This window comes from Scyliorhinus torazame, chromosome 7 (genome assembly GCF_047496885.1).
Source record: "Scyliorhinus torazame isolate Kashiwa2021f chromosome 7, sScyTor2.1, whole genome shotgun sequence".
Lineage (NCBI taxonomy): Eukaryota > Metazoa > Chordata > Chondrichthyes > Carcharhiniformes > Scyliorhinidae > Scyliorhinus > Scyliorhinus torazame.
Genome location: NC_092713.1, coordinates 251,050,622 through 251,070,821, shown reverse-complemented (window position 1 = coordinate 251,070,821; position 20,200 = coordinate 251,050,622). Strand labels below are relative to the sequence as shown.

General features: G+C 49.1%; 1 protein-coding gene across 1 annotated transcript in view; it reads left to right on the top strand.

Annotated features, from left to right (window-relative positions):
- The first annotated feature begins 16,403 nt into the window (after positions 1 to 16,403).
- Positions 16,404 to 20,200, top strand: part of LOC140426943 (uncharacterized) — a 63,189-nt gene continuing 59,392 nt past the window's right edge. The window contains exons 1-3 of the mRNA XM_072512248.1: positions 16,404 to 16,499; positions 16,657 to 17,022; positions 17,619 to 18,281. Coding sequence (XP_072368349.1) covers positions 16,971 to 17,022; positions 17,619 to 18,281 — 715 coding nt within the window. The 5' untranslated portion in view covers positions 16,404 to 16,499; positions 16,657 to 16,970. The remainder of the gene's footprint in view (positions 16,500 to 16,656; positions 17,023 to 17,618; positions 18,282 to 20,200) is intronic.

The window sequence follows — 20,200 nt, the reverse complement described above, 5'->3', positions numbered from 1 at the left end:
TCCCCCACCTCAAGAAAATAAGTTGTATCAGTACAAGTTGATTTCCTAAACTAATAAGATGTGAGTTATGTATTAGATTTTATACCAGTTTATTGAGAACATAAATCCATAATTGCCCAGTTTTCCCTCCTATCTACTTTGATTCACTTTTGTGCATCATAATATTTGGACAGTTAAGGTGTCATGGAGCAAAATTGCAGAAAGCTGCAGCACTGGGGGATTTGGCGATCCTCATGCATAAATCACAAAAAGCTAGCATGCAAGTTCAGCAGGTAATAGGGAAGAAAATGGAATTCATAGAATTTACAGTGCAGAAGGAGGCCATTCAGCCCATCGAGTCTGCACCGGCTCTTGGAAAGAGCACCCTACCCAAGGTTAACACCTCCACCCTATCCCCATAACCCAGTAACCCCACCCAACACTAAGGGCAATTTTGGACACTAAGGGCAATTTATCATGGCCAATCCACCTAACCCGCACATCTTTGGACTGTGGGAGGAAACCGGAGCACCCGGAGGAAACCCACGCACACACGGGGAGGATGTGCAGACTCCGCACAGACAGTGACCCAAGCCAGAATCGAACCTGGGACCCTGGAACTGTGAAGCAATTGTGCTATCCACAAGGCTACCGTGCTGCCCTTGTTGGCCTTTATGTCAAAGGGAATGGAGTATAAAAATAGGGAAGTCTTGCTAAAAGGATACAAGGCACTAGTTTGACTACACTTGGAATACTTGAACAGATTTTGTTCCCTTATCTAAGATGTACTGCATTGGAGACAGTCCAGAGTAGGTTCACTAGGTTGTTCCCGGGTATAGAGGGATTTTCTTATGAGGAGATGTTGAGTAGTTTGGGCCTATACTCGTTGGAGTTTAGAAGAATGAGAGACAATGTATAGGATTCTCAGGGGGTTTGACAGGGTAGATGCTAATAAGTTGTTTCCATGGAATTCCTACAGTGCAGAAGACGGTCATTTGGCCCATCGAGTCTGCACCAACCCTCTGAAAGAGCATCCTACCTAGGCCCATTCCCCCGTTACCCCACAGCTGCATCTAACCTGCACATCGTTGGATTCTAATGAGCAATTTAGCATTGCCAATCCACCTAACATGCTCATCTTTTTTTTTAATAAACATTTTATTGAGGTATTTTTGGTATTGTAACAACAACAAAATAACAATGTACAAAGCCGTCTCCCTTCCTTACAGGTCCCATTATTAACCCCCTACTCTAAGCTAAACTAACCCCCCCCTTTCTGCTGACGATTAATTTTCCACGAAGTCGACGAACGGTTGCCACCTCCCGGCGAGCCCCAGCAGTGACCCTCTCAAGGTGAACTTGATTTTCTCCAGACAGAGAAAGCTAGCCATGTCTGATAGCCAGGTCTCCGACTTCAGGGGCTTTGAGTCCCTTCAAGCTAATAGTATCCGTCTCCGGGCTACCAGGGAAGCAAAGGCCAGAACGTCTGCCTCTTTCTCCTCCTGGATTCCCAGGTCCTCTGACACCCCGAAAATCGCCACCTCTGGACTCAGCCCCACCCTTGTTTTTAACACCGTGGACATGACATCTGCAAACCCCTGCCAAAATCTCTTAAGCTTCGGACATGTCTAGAACATGTGGCCATGGTTCGCTGGTCCTCCAGCACATTTTGCACACCTGTCTTCCACCCCAAAGAATCTGCTCATTCGGGCCACTGTCATGTGAGCCCGATAAACGACCTTGAATTGTATCAGGCTGAGCCTGGCACATGTTGCGGATGCATTGACTCTACTCAACGCGTCCACCCATAGACCACCCTCTATCTCTCCTCCCAGCTCCTCCTCCCATTTACACTTCAGCTCCTTGGTCTGCGTCTCCTCTGACCCCATAAGTTCCTTGTAAATGTCAGAGACGCTCCCTTCTCCTACCCACCCTCTGAAAACTACCCTGTCCTGAATCCCCCTTAGTGGTAGGAGCGGGAAGGATGACACCTGTTTACGTAGGAAGTCCCGCACCTGCAGATACCTGAATTTGTTTCCCCTCGCCAAACTTCTCCTCCAGCGCCCTCATACTCGGAAAGCTCCCCTCTAGAAACATATCCCCCATCCTCTCAATCCCTGCTCTCTGCGATATCCGGAACCCCCCATCCATACTTCCCGGGGCAAACCGGTGATTATTACAGATTGGGGACCAGACTGATGCTCCCTCTGCTCCCACATGTCTCCTCCATTGCCCCAAGACTCTCAGGGCCGCCGCCACCACGGGGCTGGTGGAGTACCGTGCCGGCGGGAACGGCAGAGGCGCAGTTACCAACGCCCCCAGACTGGTGCCCTTGCATGAAGCCGCCTCCTTTCACTCCCATGACGACCCCTCCCCCACAACCCACTTCCTGATCTTGGCTATATTAGCCGCCCAGTAATAGTTACTAAAATTTGGCAGCGCCAGCCCGCCCTCTCCCCGGCTCCGCTCAAGCATTACCTTCCTTACCCAAACAAAGCCAGTGATCACTTTGTTGACCCGTTTAAAAAAAGGACCGCAGAATAAAGATGGGGAGACACTGAAATACAAACAGGAATCTCGGGAGGACCGTCACCTTCACCGTCTGCACCCTCCCAGCCAGAGACAACGGAAGCGCGTCCCATCTCCGAAAATCATCCTTCATTTGGTCTACCAGACGGGCCAGATTTAATTTATGCAGCCGGTCCCATTCCCGCGCCACTTGAATGCCTAGGTACCTAAAGCTTTCCCCTACTAATCTAAACGGCAGGTCCCCCAATCGCCTCTCCTATCCCCTCGCCTAGACCGCAAACACCTCACTTTTCCCCATATTTAGCTTATACACCGAAAACTGGCCAAATTCCCCTGGAATCCTCATGATTTCTTCCATCCCCTCTATTGGGTCCGATACATACAGAAGCAGGTCATCTGCATAGAACGAGACTCTGTGCTCCACCCCCCCAAGACCGGCCCCTTCCAACCCCTTGAGGCTCTCAGAGCAATTGCCAACGGCTCTATAGCTAGCGTGAACAATAGTGGGGAGAGGGGGCATCCCTGTCTCGTCCCCCGATGCAGCCTAAAATAGTCCAATGTTGTCCTATTCGTTCGTACGCTCGCCACAGGAGCCTTACAGCAACCTGACCCAGTCAATAAAGCCCTGCCCAAATCCGAACCGTCCCAGTACCTCCCACAGATAATCTCATTCTACCCGATCAAAAGCCTTATCTGCATCCATTACGATCACTACCGCCACCTCCCTACCTTCCCGGGGCATTATGATCACATTTAACAACCTTCTTACATTGGCCACCAACTGCCTACCCTTAACAAACCCCGTCTGGTCCTCCCCAATAACGTCCGGAACACAATCCTCAATCTTGGAGGACAGAATTTTGGCCAGCAGTTTGGCATCCACATTCAACAGCGATATTGGCCGGTAGGACCCACACAGCTGCGGGTTCTTGTCCCGCTTCAGAATCAGCAAAGTCGTGGCCTCTGACATCGTCAGGGGCAGCACCCCTGTTTCCCTTGCCTCACTGAACATCCTCATCAACACCGGCCCCAATATCCCAGAGAGCTTTTTATAAAACTCCACTGGGTACCCGTCCGGCCCCGGGGTTTTACCCGACTGCATGGCCTTCAGACCCTCCGCTATCTCTTCCAACCTGATCGGGACCCCCAGCCCTTCTACCAGCTCCCCGTTCACCTTTGAGAAATTCAGCCCCTCCAAGAAGTGCCTCATCCCCTCCGGCCCTGTAGGGGGTTCCGACCTATGCAATCTACTGTAGAAATCCTTAAACGCCTTATTCACCCCTGCTGAATCACCAACCAGGTTCCCATCTCCGTCATTTACTTTCCCTATCTCCCTGGCTGCCTCCCTCTTTCTAAGCTGCTGTGCAAGCATTCTGCTGGCCTTCTCTCCATACTCATAGATCACCCCCCTCGCCTTTCTCAGGTGCTCCACCACCCTCCCAGTGGTTAACAAGCCGAACTCCGCCTGTAGCCTCCGCCATTCTCTTAAAAGCCCTGCCTCTGGGGTCTTTGCATACCTCCTATCGATCTGCAGTATCTCCTTTACCAGTCGGTCCGTTTTTGCCCTGTCCACTTTCTCCCTATGGGCCTGTATTGAGATCAGCTCCCCTCTGATCACCGCCTTCAGTGCTTCCCAGACCACCGCTGCTGAAATTTCCCCCGTGTCGTTGACCTGCAGGTAGCTCTGAATACATTTCCTCAGCCGCTCGCACACCCCTTCATCCGCCAAAAGTCCCACATCCAACCTCCAGTGCGGCCGCTGGTTACTGTCTTTACTAACCTGCAGGTCAACCCAGTGCGGAGCATGGTCTGAGATTGTGATCGCCGAGTACCCCGTGTCCACCACCCCAGCCAGCAAGGCCCTGCTCAAAATAAAGAAATCAATCCGGGAGTACACTTTATGCACGTGTGAGTAGAAGGAGAACTCCTTCACCCTCAGCTGCCCAAATCTCCATGGAACCCGCCCCCCCCCCCCCCCCCCCCCCCCCCCCGCCATCTGCTCCATGAACCCTTTTAGTTCCTTTGCCATTGCTGGCACCCTGCCCGTTTTTGAGCATGACTGGTCCAAGCCAGGGTCAATAACTGTGTCGAAGTCCCCTCCCATGACCAACCTGTGCGAGTCCAGGTCCGGTATCTTCCCCAGCATCCTCTTTATAAACTCCACATCATCCCAATTTGGCGCATACACATTTGCTAATACCACCTTTTCCCGCTGTTACCAGTTTCCCACTGACCATAATGTACCGACCACCCACACCCAAGACTATTCTACTAGCCTCAAATCTCAAACATCACCCGCTTATTGATCAGGATCGTGACCCCTCTAGTCTTTGAGTCTAGTCCCGAGTGAAAGACCTGACTGACCCAGCCTTTCCTCAATCTAATCTGGTCAGTTACTCTAAGGTGCCTCTCCTGCAACATTACCAATTCCGCCTTCAGTCCCCTAAGATGCGCGAACACCCATGCCCTCTTGACCGGCCCATTTAACCTTCGAACATTCCAGGTGATCAGCCTAGTTGGGGGGCTCATTGCCCCCCCCCTTCGCCAATCAGCCATCCCCTTTTTTGGGCCCTCCTCCAGCCCATGCTCCGCGCCTCCACCGGTCTGCTCCCAAGCAGCCTCCACCCCCAACCTCCTCTCTGTCCCTTAGCCCAAGTCCCTCCCTCGTCAGCAGAACATTTACCCCCCTCCAGTAACAACACTGGATAACAATCCCGGCACCTGGGATTCATGTCGCATTACATTCATCCTCCACCATCTGGCCTGCAAAATCCTACCAACTGTCCTGGCTTGACACAATTCACACCTCTTTAACCTGGGGTTACCCCATCTCTGGATCTGTAAAGATTTAATCACCTGCTAATGCTCGTATTCCAAGCATTGTCTGGCATCTTTGAATCTATCTATATATATGTTTCTGGAACATACCTCTTCATTCACCTGAGGAAGGAGCAGAGCTCCGAAAGCTAGTGACATCGAAACAAACCTGTTGGACTTTAACCTGTGTTGCTCTTATTAGCCCTAGTTTTATTAGCTCTAATTATGTCACCTTTGCTCACGAGTCGCCAGGTATCCTTCTGATACCGCCACGTGGTTCAAGCTCTAGTTATGATTAATAAGACAGCACACCGCTTAGTAAGATTAAAATCAACAGTCATTTATTATGTACAGCAATAAATACTTACACAATAATCCTACTTACTATATCACTAACTACCACGACTGGCCAATGCTTAACTTTTGGGAATGGCCCAGGTCAGGGAAACAAATGGTTTATCGAATTGGGTCTGGCCTGCGGGACTCAAAAGGCTGATACAGGTCGATGGCTAGGAGTCTCTATCGGGTAGCGATCGCTGGAGTCAAACTTACGGTTGCTGGTCGATGGTTCTTGCGAAGGTTGCGAGCAGGAGAAGAAGGGAGAGAAGGGTCGATCTGAGTTTGGCCCCTATCTTTATAGGTCCCGGGGGCCTCCCGCCTCTCGGGGAGGACCTTGACCCTGGTCCCAAGTGATTGGACTTGTTCCCAATCACTGGGTTCGATATGCTCCAATAATGGGACGATTCCTTGATCGGGGGGTGGTCGTTCACCTTTCTTTGTCTCGGCCACTGCTGGCGTCGAGAGGTCTGGATCAGCATTCAATTGCTAATATGTTGCAATTGTTCCCGGGGATAGCCGATTAAACTGCAGATGTCTGGGTTGATGTGCTGCTAATGGTCGCAGGTATCGATCTGGGCCGACTTCCCCAGAGCCGAATACGCTATTCTGTCTGCAGCTGTCCGTTTGTGCCCTGTTGGCTGCTTTTCCCATCAGCCTTTTCGGTTAGCCATTTTACATCGGGTTTTGGCCAAATTAATCGGGAATTAGCCATTTTAGGTGGCTATACCTGGTGTTGTAAGACCTCTTACTGGGCAAAATCATTGGCAGTGAAGGAAATTTAGTGAGTGTACAACATGGGAACCAAACTGTTAGGGTTCATACTTCAAGGTTAATTGGCACTGACTACACCTTTGCAGATTCTGAACAAGACATAGAGAGTGAAGGGGCACCATGCACTTCACATATGTACATAATGGACAGTGAAGAAGAATCGACTATGACAAATAATTAATTGATTGATGTTGAACAAAGTAACACTGAAGCGCAGGATAGGGCTATTTATTCAAAAGGACAACTACCCAAAGTAGGAACAAAGGTAACATAAATGCCATAAGGAGCTAATGTGTGAAGGGGTGTCAACCATCATAGGAAGAGCAGGAAAGGCCACTGGTAAATATAAACGCTGGTGAAAAGTTCAAGATGACAGTCAGGAGATTAGACACGTGGACGAGTAAAAAGAGGGTAAAATGTGAAAGACCAGAAAGTGCGGCACATGTTCTGACAGTTAACCAGAAAGGGGTTGTGATACCAGGAAGAGATCTCGGGCTTGCAGACAAGGCGCTGATCATGTGCAGGAAAGATCATGTAGCAGCAGTCCAGGAAGACAGGAGGGGGCGAGCACAGTCATAGCTTGATCAGAAAGAGAACTACAGACCAAATCAGGAATGTCACTAGAAGTAAAAGCCCCATGATGGATAAATTGTAGTAGAATCATAGAATCATAGAATTTACAGTGCAGAAGGAGGCCATTCGGCCCATCGAGTCTCCACCGGCCCTTGGAAAGAGCTCCCTGCTTAAGCCCACACCTCCACCCTATCCCCATAACCCAGTAACCAACCTAACCTTTTGGACGCTGAGGGGCAATTTAGCATGGCTAACCCACCTAACCTACACATCTCTGGACTCTGGGAGGAAACCTGAACACCCGGAGGAAACCCACGCAGACACAGGCAGAAAGTGCAAGCTCCACACAAACAGTCACCTGAGGCCGGAATTGAACCCTGGACCCTGGAGCTGTGAGGCAGTAGTGCTAACCACTGTGCCACCGTGCCACCAATAAATTGGAAGACAAACTGATAAAAGAGGCCAAACAAAAAAATAGCTGGCCAGGTGGAAAGAATTTGGAGTACATACTGAAATTCCAGACAGGAGACAGCCAGTATTATCACACAGGTGGATATGCACCACAAAGGTCTTCCTGATGACACACACAATGCTAAAGCTAGGCTGATAGCTCGGGGTTTGGGGGAAAGACTTGGAGATCAAGATATCAGAGTGGACTCTCCTCCTGCAGGGAAAGTAAGCTTGAAGATTTTTTTGGCCATTTTGGCAGCATGCTCCTGGGAGTAAAGATCGATAAATATAAAAGCAGCATTTTTGCGGGGTGAGTGCTTTCAAAGAGAAGTTGGGGAAGTTAAACAAGCGTGTTTATGGATTGATATTTTTCCGTGAGGTCGGTCTTGTTGAAAATGGGTTGCTTCCAGTTCTAAGCAGACCCTGTGATGTTCTATTGGCATAACAAGGAGAGAGTAGCAGGAATATTTATTGTGCATGTGGATGATTTTCTGTGGGGAGCTTCGGTAGAATTTAAACAATGGGTTTAAATGGACTTCAAGGTTGGAAGCCAACAATTCTAAGGTTTAAACATTAAGCAAAACAAGTCAGGAATGATATTGAACCGGACAGCTCGGTGCCGCAGTGGGTTAGCCCTGCTGCCTCACGGCGCCGAGGTCCCAGGTTCGATCCCGGCTCTGGGTCACTGTCCATGTGGAGTTTGTACATTCTCCCCGTGCTTGCGTGGGTTTCACCCCCACAACCCAAAAGATGTGCAGGCTAGGCGGATTGGCCACGCTAAATTGCCCCTTAATTGGAAAAAATGAATTGGGTACTCTAAATTTATAAAGAAAAAGAAAGAGGAATGACATTGAACCAACAATCCTATCTAGAAAATGTTAGTTGCATCCCAGTAAATCCGGATTAATCTTGACAAAAAGAGGAGCTAGCATCCAAGGACGAACCGAGCAATTGAAAAGTTTAATTGACCTGGTTATGTACTCAGACCAGAACTGTTGCTAGTTATGACATGTTGGAGCTGAGTGCCATGATGGAGCATGCCATGATAGTGATTTCTTTTTGAGCACTGCAAACATATTTTGGGTAGGAAGGAATGATAAATGTCCTTTGGCTTGAGAAGTCAAAAGGATAGTGAAAAGCACCTTAGCTGCCAAAACCCTGACATTGGTTGAAGCCATAGATATGGGGATTTACATATCCATTCAATATACTAACAGACATTGTACAAGGAGCAAGGTGAGAAAAGTCTGCAAATAAATTGCGGTGTTGATAAACGATCCCTGTGGGAAAATGTTCATTCAACGAAAAGTGTCACGGAAAAAGGCTATCAATAGACCTAGCTAGCATGAAAGAAATGTTAGAAAGAGGGGAGATTTCTGAGATATGATGGGTTGACACAAGTCACCAATTATTAGACTGTGTTACAAATTATTAGCCTGCTCCAAGAAATTGCGAAATGTATTGGAAGAGGGGCATCTTGTGTGATAATTACAGAATGGGAAATTAATTTTTGCTTTGTAATTGTATGTATATAAATATAGTAATGGAAATGGGGGATCGATAGGGTGGAACTTTCCCCCAAAATTACTTGGGGCGTGATCGAATGGCCTCGTCAACCCGATTCGGGGAATACGAGAGGCCTTTCACGAGATTTGCAATGCTCAGAATGCCTCGCGAGGATCTCGCAACATGTCGTGATCTGGACCTTGCCCTCACTGGGCGAGATCCAGATTAACATATTTAAATGAACCATTTATATATGACTGCGCCCAATTTTGAAAAGCTTCGGAACTAACCCACGTGCCTGGGAGACCTCGCCATGGCGCCGTTTAACAAACATAGACCGGGAGTAACGGCAACTGGGTGGGGGTCTCCCAGGCCATCGGAGGACCCAGGTGGTCGCTGTTGTACCCTGGCACTCCTGGCACCCGAGCAACTTGGTCCACCCACATGGGCACCCTGGCAGAGCAACTCAGGCACCGACAGGTATGGGTGCCCAGGTGGCACTGCCAGGCTGTCAGGGACACTGCCAGGGTGCCAGGCTAGCAGTGCTATGGTGACAGGTTGCCAGTGCTAGGGATTGGGCCTGTGGGTTGAGGCCACAGTGGGGTGTCCGAGGGGGCTTGAGAGATCGGGGCGGCATTTAAAATCTGCGCCCCGAGCTCCTACTGCACTGAAGAAATTGCGGCCTAGGTGTGGTAGTCACCACTGATGTATTATACTGTATATATATGGGTTTTACGGTAAGGCCCCTGTACTACAGGTACGGGGGTAGATTCCTGCCTGCTGGCTCCGCCCAGTAGGCGGAGTATAAATATGTGTGCTCTCCGTACAGCAGCCATTTCGTCAGCTGCTGTAGGAGGCCACACATCTCTGTGTAATAAAGCCTCGATTACATTCTACTCTCGTCTCGTCGTAATTGATAGTGCATCACTAGGTAGGGGGTTAGAGAGTCCTGTTTGATAGTGAGGTCGTTCTCGGAGCTGCAGGTTCCGAGAAACATCCCACTATATGCGCCCCAAATGGGACGCTGTTTTTTGTGCATTAAATTGTGCCTGGAGTTAATTTTGGGCGTGAAAATCGGTGCAAATTACAGCAGCTTTTCTGGCGCTATTGTGATCCTCCTGTACTTGTCATTTGTTTAAAGGGGGGCTTGATTTGTACTGCCATTGGGAGGGGTGTGGGCAGGGGGGAGGGGGGCCTAAACACGGCAGAAAGTCCGGTTTCTCAGAGAAACATTTTTAAAGGGCGCTCTGATCTCCAGAATAACGCTACAGGCCATTTATTCCCTCTTTCTGGCTTGCCAGCATCCAGTCCCCCCACCCAATCGCTGGCATCATGCCCCCCCCATTGTTGGCATAGATTGCCTGCCCAGATGAGTGATGCCCCTCTATGGGGTCACCAAATACTCGGTCCCTTCAGAACCCATCTCCTTCAGGACCTGTCTCATGGCACTGCCGCGGCACCCTGGCAGTGCCAACTTGACAGTGCCAGGTTGGAAGTGCCAGGTTGGCACTGCCAGGATACCTGGCACTGCCCTGCCATGTTCATGACCACCCGAGGGCTACAATGACCTCCGAGTCCCCCACCCATCCCCCCCCCACCACCCGTCCGCGTGGTCATTGTGTCAGATTTCCATTTGTGGAGACCATCAGTGATTTGCGTTGGCTTCACGCTGCGCGGGCAGGTGGGAGAATTACAGGAGTCTGGAGAATCCGGCTTTAGATAGATCCTGTATATTTACATTAAGATTTAAATATACTAATCAGATTCATGCTCGGTGTGGGGGGAGCCTGGGAACATCGCAAGCTGTTTGGTACTCGGTGCAAATTCCGTTTCGGTTTAATTTTGTTTTCATTTGTTTGGACTGAAAAATATGTTCTTGAATTTCTTTGTTCTTCTAAGGCTTTAATTTAAAAGAAAGAGAGAGGAATCTGTCAATATATCAGCAAGTGTGTGCTTTGGCAATTACAGTGTTAAGCTAATTTCCTTATTAAAGATAGGGAATTGTTTTGGCTCAACCTCCAAAAGAGTATAAAATTACACAGCTGGGATAGTTGCTGTGGGGAAATGATATGGGGTTTATATTTATGAATGCAAAATAAACTTGCTGAAGGTAAAAAGCAAGTTGCTGTGTTGTTCCCATCCTGTACTAACATTTGATATTACCATGTGTTACTATTTAATTCCAGTTGTTAGTGCCATTAAAGAAATAGAATCTTTTACATCTGTGTTTCTATGTAGAGTGGTTCCACATTCAGCTCCAGAATCTGCACTGTCAGCTAGCTTGTGCACTGTGATGGTCATTATTTTGCATTTCCTTTATAGATGGTGGAATGATTCGACAAGATGTTGTGGTGGAGGGTGTGGTCTTGGTGAGGACAAGAGTAGGGGTGCAGAAAGAAATTAATGTGAATTGCTGGGTTCTCGAATGTGCCTTACAGGGATAGCTGTTGATAGTTGCAGCTTCTCCTTTCCTCCCACAAGTCCCGAAAGACATGGGGCGAAATTCTCCCCCAACGGCGGGATGTCCGCCGACTGGCGCCAAAGAGGGCGCCAATCAGACGGGCATCGCGCCGGCCCAAAGGTGCGGAATGTTTTGGCGGCCTAGCCCCAACATTGAGGGGCTAGGCCGACGCCGGAGGGATTTCCGCCCCGCCAGCTGGCGGAAATGGCATTTGTTGCCCCGCCAGCTGGCGCGGAAATGCGGCGCATGCGCGGGAGCGTCAGCGGCCGCTGTCAGTTTCCCGGTGCATGCGCGGGAGCGTCAGCGGCCGCAGTCAGTTTCCCGCGCATGCGCAGTGGGGAGAGTCTCTTCCGCCTCCGCCATGGTGGAGGCCGTAGCGGAGGCGGAAGGGAAAGAGTGCCCCCACGGCACAGGCCCGCCCGCGGATCGGTGGGCCCCGATTGCGGGCCAGACCACCGTGGGGGCACCCCCCGGGGTCAGATCGCCCCGTGCCCCCCCCCAGGACCCCGGAGCCCGCCCACGCCGCCTGGTCCCGCCGGTAAATACCAGGTTTGATTTACGTCGGCGGGACAGGCAATTCCTGGGCGGGACTTCGGCCCATCCGGGCCGGAGAATCCAGCGGGGGGTCCCGCCAACTGGCACGGCCCGATTTCCCCCCCCCGCCCAATCTCCGGTACCGGAGACTTCGGCGGGGGCGGGATTCACGGCGGCCAACGGCCATTCTCCGACCCGGTGGGGGGTCGGAGAATGACGCCCATGCTGTTAGATGAATTGGATATTCTGAATTCTCCCTCTGTGTACCCGAACAGGCACCGGAGTGTGGCGACTAGGGAATTTTCACAGTAACTTCCTTGCAGTGTTAATGTAAGCCCACTTGTGACAATATTAAAGATTATTATTAAAAATATTTTTCTACCACTTACTTTACCACAATGCGCTCTTAACTCAACCCAAAGCTTTTATTTACTTAGGATGCTTTCATAGAATTTACAGTGCAGAAGGAGGCCATTCGGCCCATTGAGTCTGCACTGGCCCTTGGAAAGAGCATCATATTCAAGCCCACACCTCCACCCTATCCCCGTAACCCCACCCAACTCTTTTGGACACTAAGGGCAATTTAGCATGGCCAATCCTTCTAACCTGCACAGCTTTGGACTGTGGGAGGAAACCGGAGCACCCGGAGGAAACCCACGCAGACACAGGGAAATGTGCAGACTCCACACAGACAGTGACCCAAGCCAGGAATTGAACCTGGGGCCCTGGAGCTGCGAAGCAACTGTGCTAACCACTGTGCTACCATGCACCAGTGCTTTGTTCAATTATGACAGGTTACTCTACTCAACACCACAACATTCTAACATTTTTAAAATACTTTCCTAGTTACTAATGGTAATTAATAATTGAGATTATAGCATGTTTTATGTTGCATTAGATTATCCAAAACCAAAAAAAATCAAAGGACACAACTTAATTAACTGACATCACCAACAACTACAACTTATTTATAAGGTGTTTCTAATAAAGTGACACATCCCAAGATGTTCCACAAAGATGTAAGGAATAACGAGGATGTCAAGCTAAAGAAAGAGATATTGGTTGTTGTGGTCCAAAACTCAGTCAATGAGATGGGTTTCTAAGGAGGGTGGCCCTGATGACCTGCATCCTCAGGGCTTGAAGGAAGTGGCTGCAGAGATAGTAGATGCGTTAATTGTAATCTTCCAAAATTTGCTCGGTTCTGGACAGGTCACAGTAGATTGGAAAGCTGCAAATGTAACTCCTCTTCAAGAAAGAAAAGAGACAGAAAGCAGTCTCTCTGGCCAGTTAGTCTGACATCTGTCATTGGGAAAATACTAGAATCCATTATGAACGCAGGAGTAACAGAACATTTAGTAAACCATAATACCATCAGGCAGAGTCAACATGGTTTTGTGAAAGGAAAATAGTGTTTGACAGATTTGAGAAATCTTTGAGGATGTAACAAACAGGGTAGATAAAGGGGAAATAGTAGATGTAGTATATTCGATAAGGTGCCACCTAAGTTGCTGAAAAAGATAAGGGTTCATGATAGATTGATGTTTGACTAACTAACAGGAAAGACAGTCGGGATAAATATGCCTTTTTCAGGTTGGCAAACTGTGATTGTGGAGTGCTGCAGGGATGGCTGTGGCCTCAACTATTTACAACATATAATAATTACTTATATGAAGGGACTGGCTGTATTGCAGCTGAATTTGCAGCTGATACAAAAATAGGTGGCAACGGAAATGTGAAGAGGCCACAGAGAGTGCATGGGGATACAGATGGGTTAAGTGAATGGACAGACATTTGGCAGATGGAGTATAATGTTACGTTGCCCATTTTGGCAGGAAGAATAGAAAAGCAGAATATTACGCAAATTGAGAGAGACTACAGAATACTGCAGGGCAGAGGGTTCTGGGTGTCCTTGTACATGAATCACAAAATTAGCAGGCAGATACAGCAAGTAATTAGCAAGGCAAATAGAATGTTGGCCTTTATTGCAAGGGGTGGAGTATAAAAGTGGAATACAAAATCAAAACGCTGGATAAACTCAGCAGGTCTGGCAGCATTTGTGGGGAGAGGAACAGAGTTAGTGTTTTGAGTCTGTATGCTCTTATACAGAGCTAAAAATAGGGCAGTTTTATGACAACCATGCAGAACATTGTTGTGAGTGCATCTGGAGAACTGTGTACCGTTTTAGTCATCTTACATAGGGGCGCGATCCACCAGTCACGTGCTCTCGCTCAAGCGTGGTGCAGCCCCTGAATGCCGGGAGAGCCCTCTTGTGGGCTTCCCGACAGTCTTCACATCTCCAGGATTCACCCAAATCCCTCAGGGCTGTTGGAGTCAGAAACACAGTCACAAGTGACGAAGCAGGTTTTAAGCCGACTTCAGCGAACTTACCTGGGATCCATCGGCCTTGCGGGATCCACCGGTCTCCCCAGCAAGTCCGGAGTCAGGCGCCATTCGGCATTGATCAACACAAACGTGGACCAGGCAGAACAGCACCCAGGAGGTCTCCCGGACAAATGGGGGCTCCTGGGTGGTCAGGGTCAGTGCAGGGTGGCTCCCTGACCCTCCCCCTAGAATGCGGGCACATTGGCACTGCCAGGCTTGCACCTTGGCATTGCCACCCTGGCACTATCAAGGTGGCCAGGTGGCACTGTCAAGTCAGAAGGAGCACTGCCCTAGTGCCAGGATGGCCAAGGGGGCCATGCCCATGAAAGGATGTTGGAGGTGGGGTATGAAGCTGGGGGTGACGGGTGGGGTCATGGAAGGGGATGGGCCTGTAAGTGGGCATGGGGGGGGGCCTGAAGAGGGGGACCCCCAGGGACCCTAAAGTGGTGTGTCCTCACTTGGGGTGTGTGGGGTAGTGCCCATGTGTGTGTGTGTGTGTGGGCGGGGGGGGGGTGACATTGCCCATGGGTGCAAGCTCACTTAGAGATTCGGGCATGCTTTCAAAATGGCAGTCCAATCTCTAAGTTCTGCTCCTCAATTTTAAACAAATTCTAAGTGTGGCCTAAACCGGTGAGAAACTCCCGAGGGCCCAAAAAAGTGACTAAGTGTCATTGAACAGCGGTGGGGAACTCGCCGAACTCCCTGGAAAAAACCACCACAAATTAACTTTAAAATGTTTTTGGAGAATTGCGCCCTATGTTTTCTCTTGTGGGTAGAATCTAGAACTAGGGGGCACAGTTTAAAGATGTGTCTCCTGTTGAGACAGAGATGAGGAGGAATTTCTCCTCTCTCAAGATCATCAAGTCTTTGGGATTCTCTTCCTCAGAAAGCAGTGCCATTCGGGTCATTGAATTCATTCAAGGCTGAGTTACACAGAAAACGTAAGTGCTGTCAAGCTCACGATCAGGGCGGGATTCTCCCCTACCCGAACGGGGGGGGGGGGGGGGGTGTCCCGGCGTGATGGAATGAAGGGAACCAAACCGGCGTCGGGCCGCCCCAAAGGTGCTCCGCATCTTTAGGGGCCAAACACTCACCTTGAGGGGCTAGGCCCGCGCCGGAGCGGTTTCCGCTCCACTGGCTGGCGGGAAAGGCCTTTGGCACCACGCCAGCCGGGGCCGAAAGGTCTTCGCCGGGCGACGCGGGTCCGCGCATGCGCGGGAGCATCAGCGGCTGCTGACGTCATCCCCGCGCATGCGCAGGGGAGGGGGTCTCTTCCGCCTCTGCCATAGTGAAGACCATGGCGAAGGCGGAAGAAAAAGAGTGCCCCTGCGGCACAGATCACCCCGCGTCCCCCCCCAGGACCCCGGAGCCCGCCCGCACCACCTTGTCCCGCCTTTCAAAAGGTGGTTTAATCCATGCTGGCAGGACAGGCATTCCAGCAGCGGGACTTCGGCCCATCGCGGGCCGGAGAATCGGTGGGGGTGGGCCCGGCGACTGGCATGATTCCTGCCCCCGCTGAGGCGCGATTCCCGCCCCCGCCGAATCTCTGGTGGCGGAGACTTTGGGACACGGCGGGGGCGGGATTCACGCCAGCCCCCGGCGATTCTCCGACCCGGCGGGGTTTCGGAGAACCCCGCCCCAGATCAACTGTGATCTTATTGAATGGCGGAACAGGCTCAATGGGCCGAATGGCCTTCAGCTGCTCCCATTTCTTCCGTTCTTACAGACGGGGAGTATGCTCAAAACATTGAACGGGAATCGTCACCCTTAAATAAACGCTAGAAACACACAGCAAGCCAGACGCCGTCGGCAGAGAGAGAGAGAGAGAGACAAGAGGGAGTGTAGGAAGTTAGAGAATTAACAGTTGTATAAGTAAATTCAGCCAGGGAACAGTGAAGTAACAAGGCGTCTTTTCGGAGTAACTCAAGCCTTGGTTAGATGAGACTGCCTGGGAACCAGCTCGCAGAGCCAGCCAGCACCAGCCGGAGTAGCGAGTGTACACACTGAGCCGAGCCTGGTACCTGAGCCCGGCCTCTGCTTCCCTCATTGGTGCAGCGCTGTGTTCTGCAAGCAAGCAGCCTCTGTGCGGTTGGTTGGAAGAGCAGCAAATGAACGTTGCAGCACATCCGCAAGCAGATTGGCACACCCACTGCAACAGGTTACTTACTAACAGCTGGCAAAGTCTTTCAGCATTTTTTTTATAGCCCCCCCCCTCCCCCCTTTTAATATAGCACTGCTGTTTAGTGAGAGATGCACTGCTGTTTAATGATATATCTACTGTCCGCTTCTTATAATCCCTTCCCTTGTGGTTGCAGGCGACTTTAGTCGGGTGTTGGAGATTGCAGTGGGTTGGGCCTGTTGTCCATCTGACGCACGGTTCCAGATTACATTGAGGTTAGGACACAGACCTGGGTTGATTCCTTTCAGTTGCGGCTGCAGGCACTGGCTGCTCGCATGGGCTGTGTTGATTACCACACTGTTTATGCAATTTCTGTTCTGGGAAGATACGGTTGCAGATTTGAACGCTGACATTTCAAGAGCTCACGACCTTGTCTTAAGTTGTTCTTTTAAATTTCGACCGGGGTGATCTTGGTGGAGAGGAGGAAGAACTTGAACAATCTCAGTCACAATGCGGGCGAAGTTGGCGCTGATATTATGCCAGTACTTTATCCTTTACTCGGGTAAGTACAATGATGTTATTAGAATGTGATTCGCTATTACATTTAAGCGAAAGGGAAAATAGACCAATTGAATTTCAGTATAGTAAAACGATTTATTGCGAATAAATATCAGTGGATATTCTAAACATAGCTCTGATGCCTTGACCGATGAAATGACATGTACATTAAGCAGAGAAGATCTCCTTTATTTAATGTATTGAGTGGACCAGGAAATAGTTATTGACATAAAGTGCTCTGAATGCCGGTGGTTCCTTCCAGCGTGGGTTGCAGTCATTTCGCGGTCTGCCTTGCAATCCTGTAGAATGCCTGGTCACAAGTGTAACTAACAGGACACTTCGGACCTGTCGTTCAGCCCACACAGTCTTCTGTCAACTTAGCTGAGGTTTTAGAGGGGCTGAGCGGCCGAACTCTCACCCACCGTGTCAGTTGAGCGGAGAAGGGGGTGGGCGATGGGGAAAGAACAGGCAGATTGAGGAAGGGAAGTGGCTGTGGCGTCAACCAACCCAGCAGTGTAGCAGATTGCATTCCGCATTTCAAAGGTGGATATTTGCCTACGTGTTAAAATCACAAGTAAGCGTTTCCTTTCTCTTTTTCAGCAACTGATGGCCCGGCTACGCACGCAACAACACAAACCGGTTCTGCAACAGCCGCAGCTAGCTCTCGATCCGGAAATTCATCCACCGCGTCTAGCTCCCCAAAGCCTCTTCTCACCACAACCTCGCAAAACAGAACAGCCACCAGTTCAGCGACAGATGTAGAGACATCTCCGCTTTCTCCTTCCAGTCCCACTGCACTGGCTAACACAAGCCACCTCACGAGCACCATGTTGCCCTCTGCATCAGTGAACTCCACTCAGAGCAATCTCACTGCTACTACACTGCTGTCCACACCAACTCCCAACATCACTTTGACCAGCTCAATCACCTGGACGGCTTACTCGCCCAACGTGGCAAACAGCTCTCAGGATGATAATGCAACCAGCACAGCGTCCAGTCCGCTGGCAAATAACACGGCCCATACACCCTCACCCCACACTATTGCCACCAACAGTTCTTTCACAAGCAGGGAACCGACACCCCTGCCAAATAGTACCGGGCACAGGGAGGTCAGCACAGCAAAACCCTCTACCGTCACCTCTCCGACAGCTGGCACTTTGACTACCGTCCTGTCACCTTCGAGCCCAACCGCCTTCCCAAGCACCAGTCTCCCAACCAACAGCACAGGAAAGCAGGATAGGATTGCAACTCCAAGCGGTGCAGGTGAGAATTAACCTGACTATTTCAAAGAGGCGCGTAGGTCACGAGGAGTCTGTGCATCAGAACTCTCGGTAAAAGTGAAAGCACTGCAGAGATTTACTGTGACCTTTTCCCCATTGGGCTTTGTGTATTTCTGTTGAGCGTGTGGGAGGTGATAAAGTAATCAGCATCACTGGCAGGGAGACTGGACAGTGATCGTGACGTGACGGTACTGAATTTGCAAGTGCAGTTAAAAGGATACATCTGAGAAGCAGTTTACTTCAATAACCACAAGGCTGTAAAAATGCAAATTGATTTCTAGGCATCATCTCCAACGGCACAAAGATAAAAGCCAAGAGCTAATCATCAGTCCGTATAAAACGTTAAGACTTCAATTAGAGTACTGAATGCAGTATTAGGTTACACAGCACAGGGTGGATGTTGAGATTTCGGAGAGTACACTATACACTCCAGCACCATGATGAAATGTCGATATGGAGAAAGACATGGCCCAGACTGGGCACAGTCTGGCATAAGCATCTTTTGAATATTTGAGATTTGCTGCGCACCTGTCCTTCATCTGAAGTCCCCATACCATCGCCTCAAATAACAGCGAGTGCCTTTCACCTCACTGTTACTTTGACAGCAAAGTACCTGTTATTCTAGAAAATGCTCAGGAGAACATTTCAGAAATTCGTTAAAGAAAAACAAAATGCTAGAGACGCTGGATGAAATAAAACAGAAAGTGATGGGAATACTCAGCAGGTCGGTGAAGACCTGTCAAGAGAAAAACAGGGTTTGAGGTCATGGGCCCTTTTATCAGAAGTAATGTATAGTATATATGAAAATCTCTCATTATAATCATGTTGTTTCTCTAACGTCCTTCCCTGATATTGGTACATCTGCCCACAACATCATGGTTGTCTGGAACAACTCTGACAAGACTCATCCTTTACTGTTCCTCAGTTCTGTGCTTATTGATGTCCTTTCTCTCTGCTGCCGTGATTTGTGTCTTATATCAATATTGCTATCCTCCTCGGGTCCCAATTTTCATTTATTTCCTGAAGAGCTTATGGTCTGGAATAATTGGCTCCCAGCCCCTTGTTGCCAGGTGTCTGTAATGGATACAATGGCACGGGGTCAAGTTTCTGCTAGTCATTGCAGTGTAATTTGGGTGTAATTGGCCTATCCAGCACAAAAGAGCAGGGATTTTTAAACAATAACAGCTTGTAATTAAATAGCACCTTTCAGGTATTAAACTTTCCAAGGTGCTTCACAGAGATATCACTGTAGACAACAAAATGTGACACTGAGCCACATGCGATATTAGGGTAGATGGTAGTGTGATCAACTAAGTCAAATGCTGAACATAGGTCGAGCAGGATGCAAGATGATAGATTACGTTTGTTACAGTCACAAAGAATGACATTTGTGATTGCGATAAAAGCCATTTTGATAAACTTGTGTGTTGTGACGAAAACCACATGCTTTGTGCTTTCTGTGATCTGTTACACTGGTTCAGTATTCAATTCACTTCAATCAGACCCCACCCACAAAACTGGCTCTATCCCGGGGTGAAATTGCAAAACTCTGCTGATTGTGATGGTTCAGAATTGCTTTCATGTTCTTAGTTTCACAGCCACTAGCCGGCATATATTTTTTAAGTTTTTAGATTTTAAATAAATTTAATTTTAAACTGACTAGTTCACCAGTAAAATCATGAAATAGTTCGGATTAGTTTTAAAGCCATTTGTCAGTGATTTTAATTCTGCTTACAACACACTTGGAAGACTGAACATCCTTATTAAATACTCATTTTTGTTGATTAAACCCATTTATATTATATTAACAAAGCTGCACCAGATTGTTACTCTTCATTACATCAAGGAATACTTTTAATAGGAGAAAAAGGAGCAATACATTTGAGCTTCTTGATTGCACTG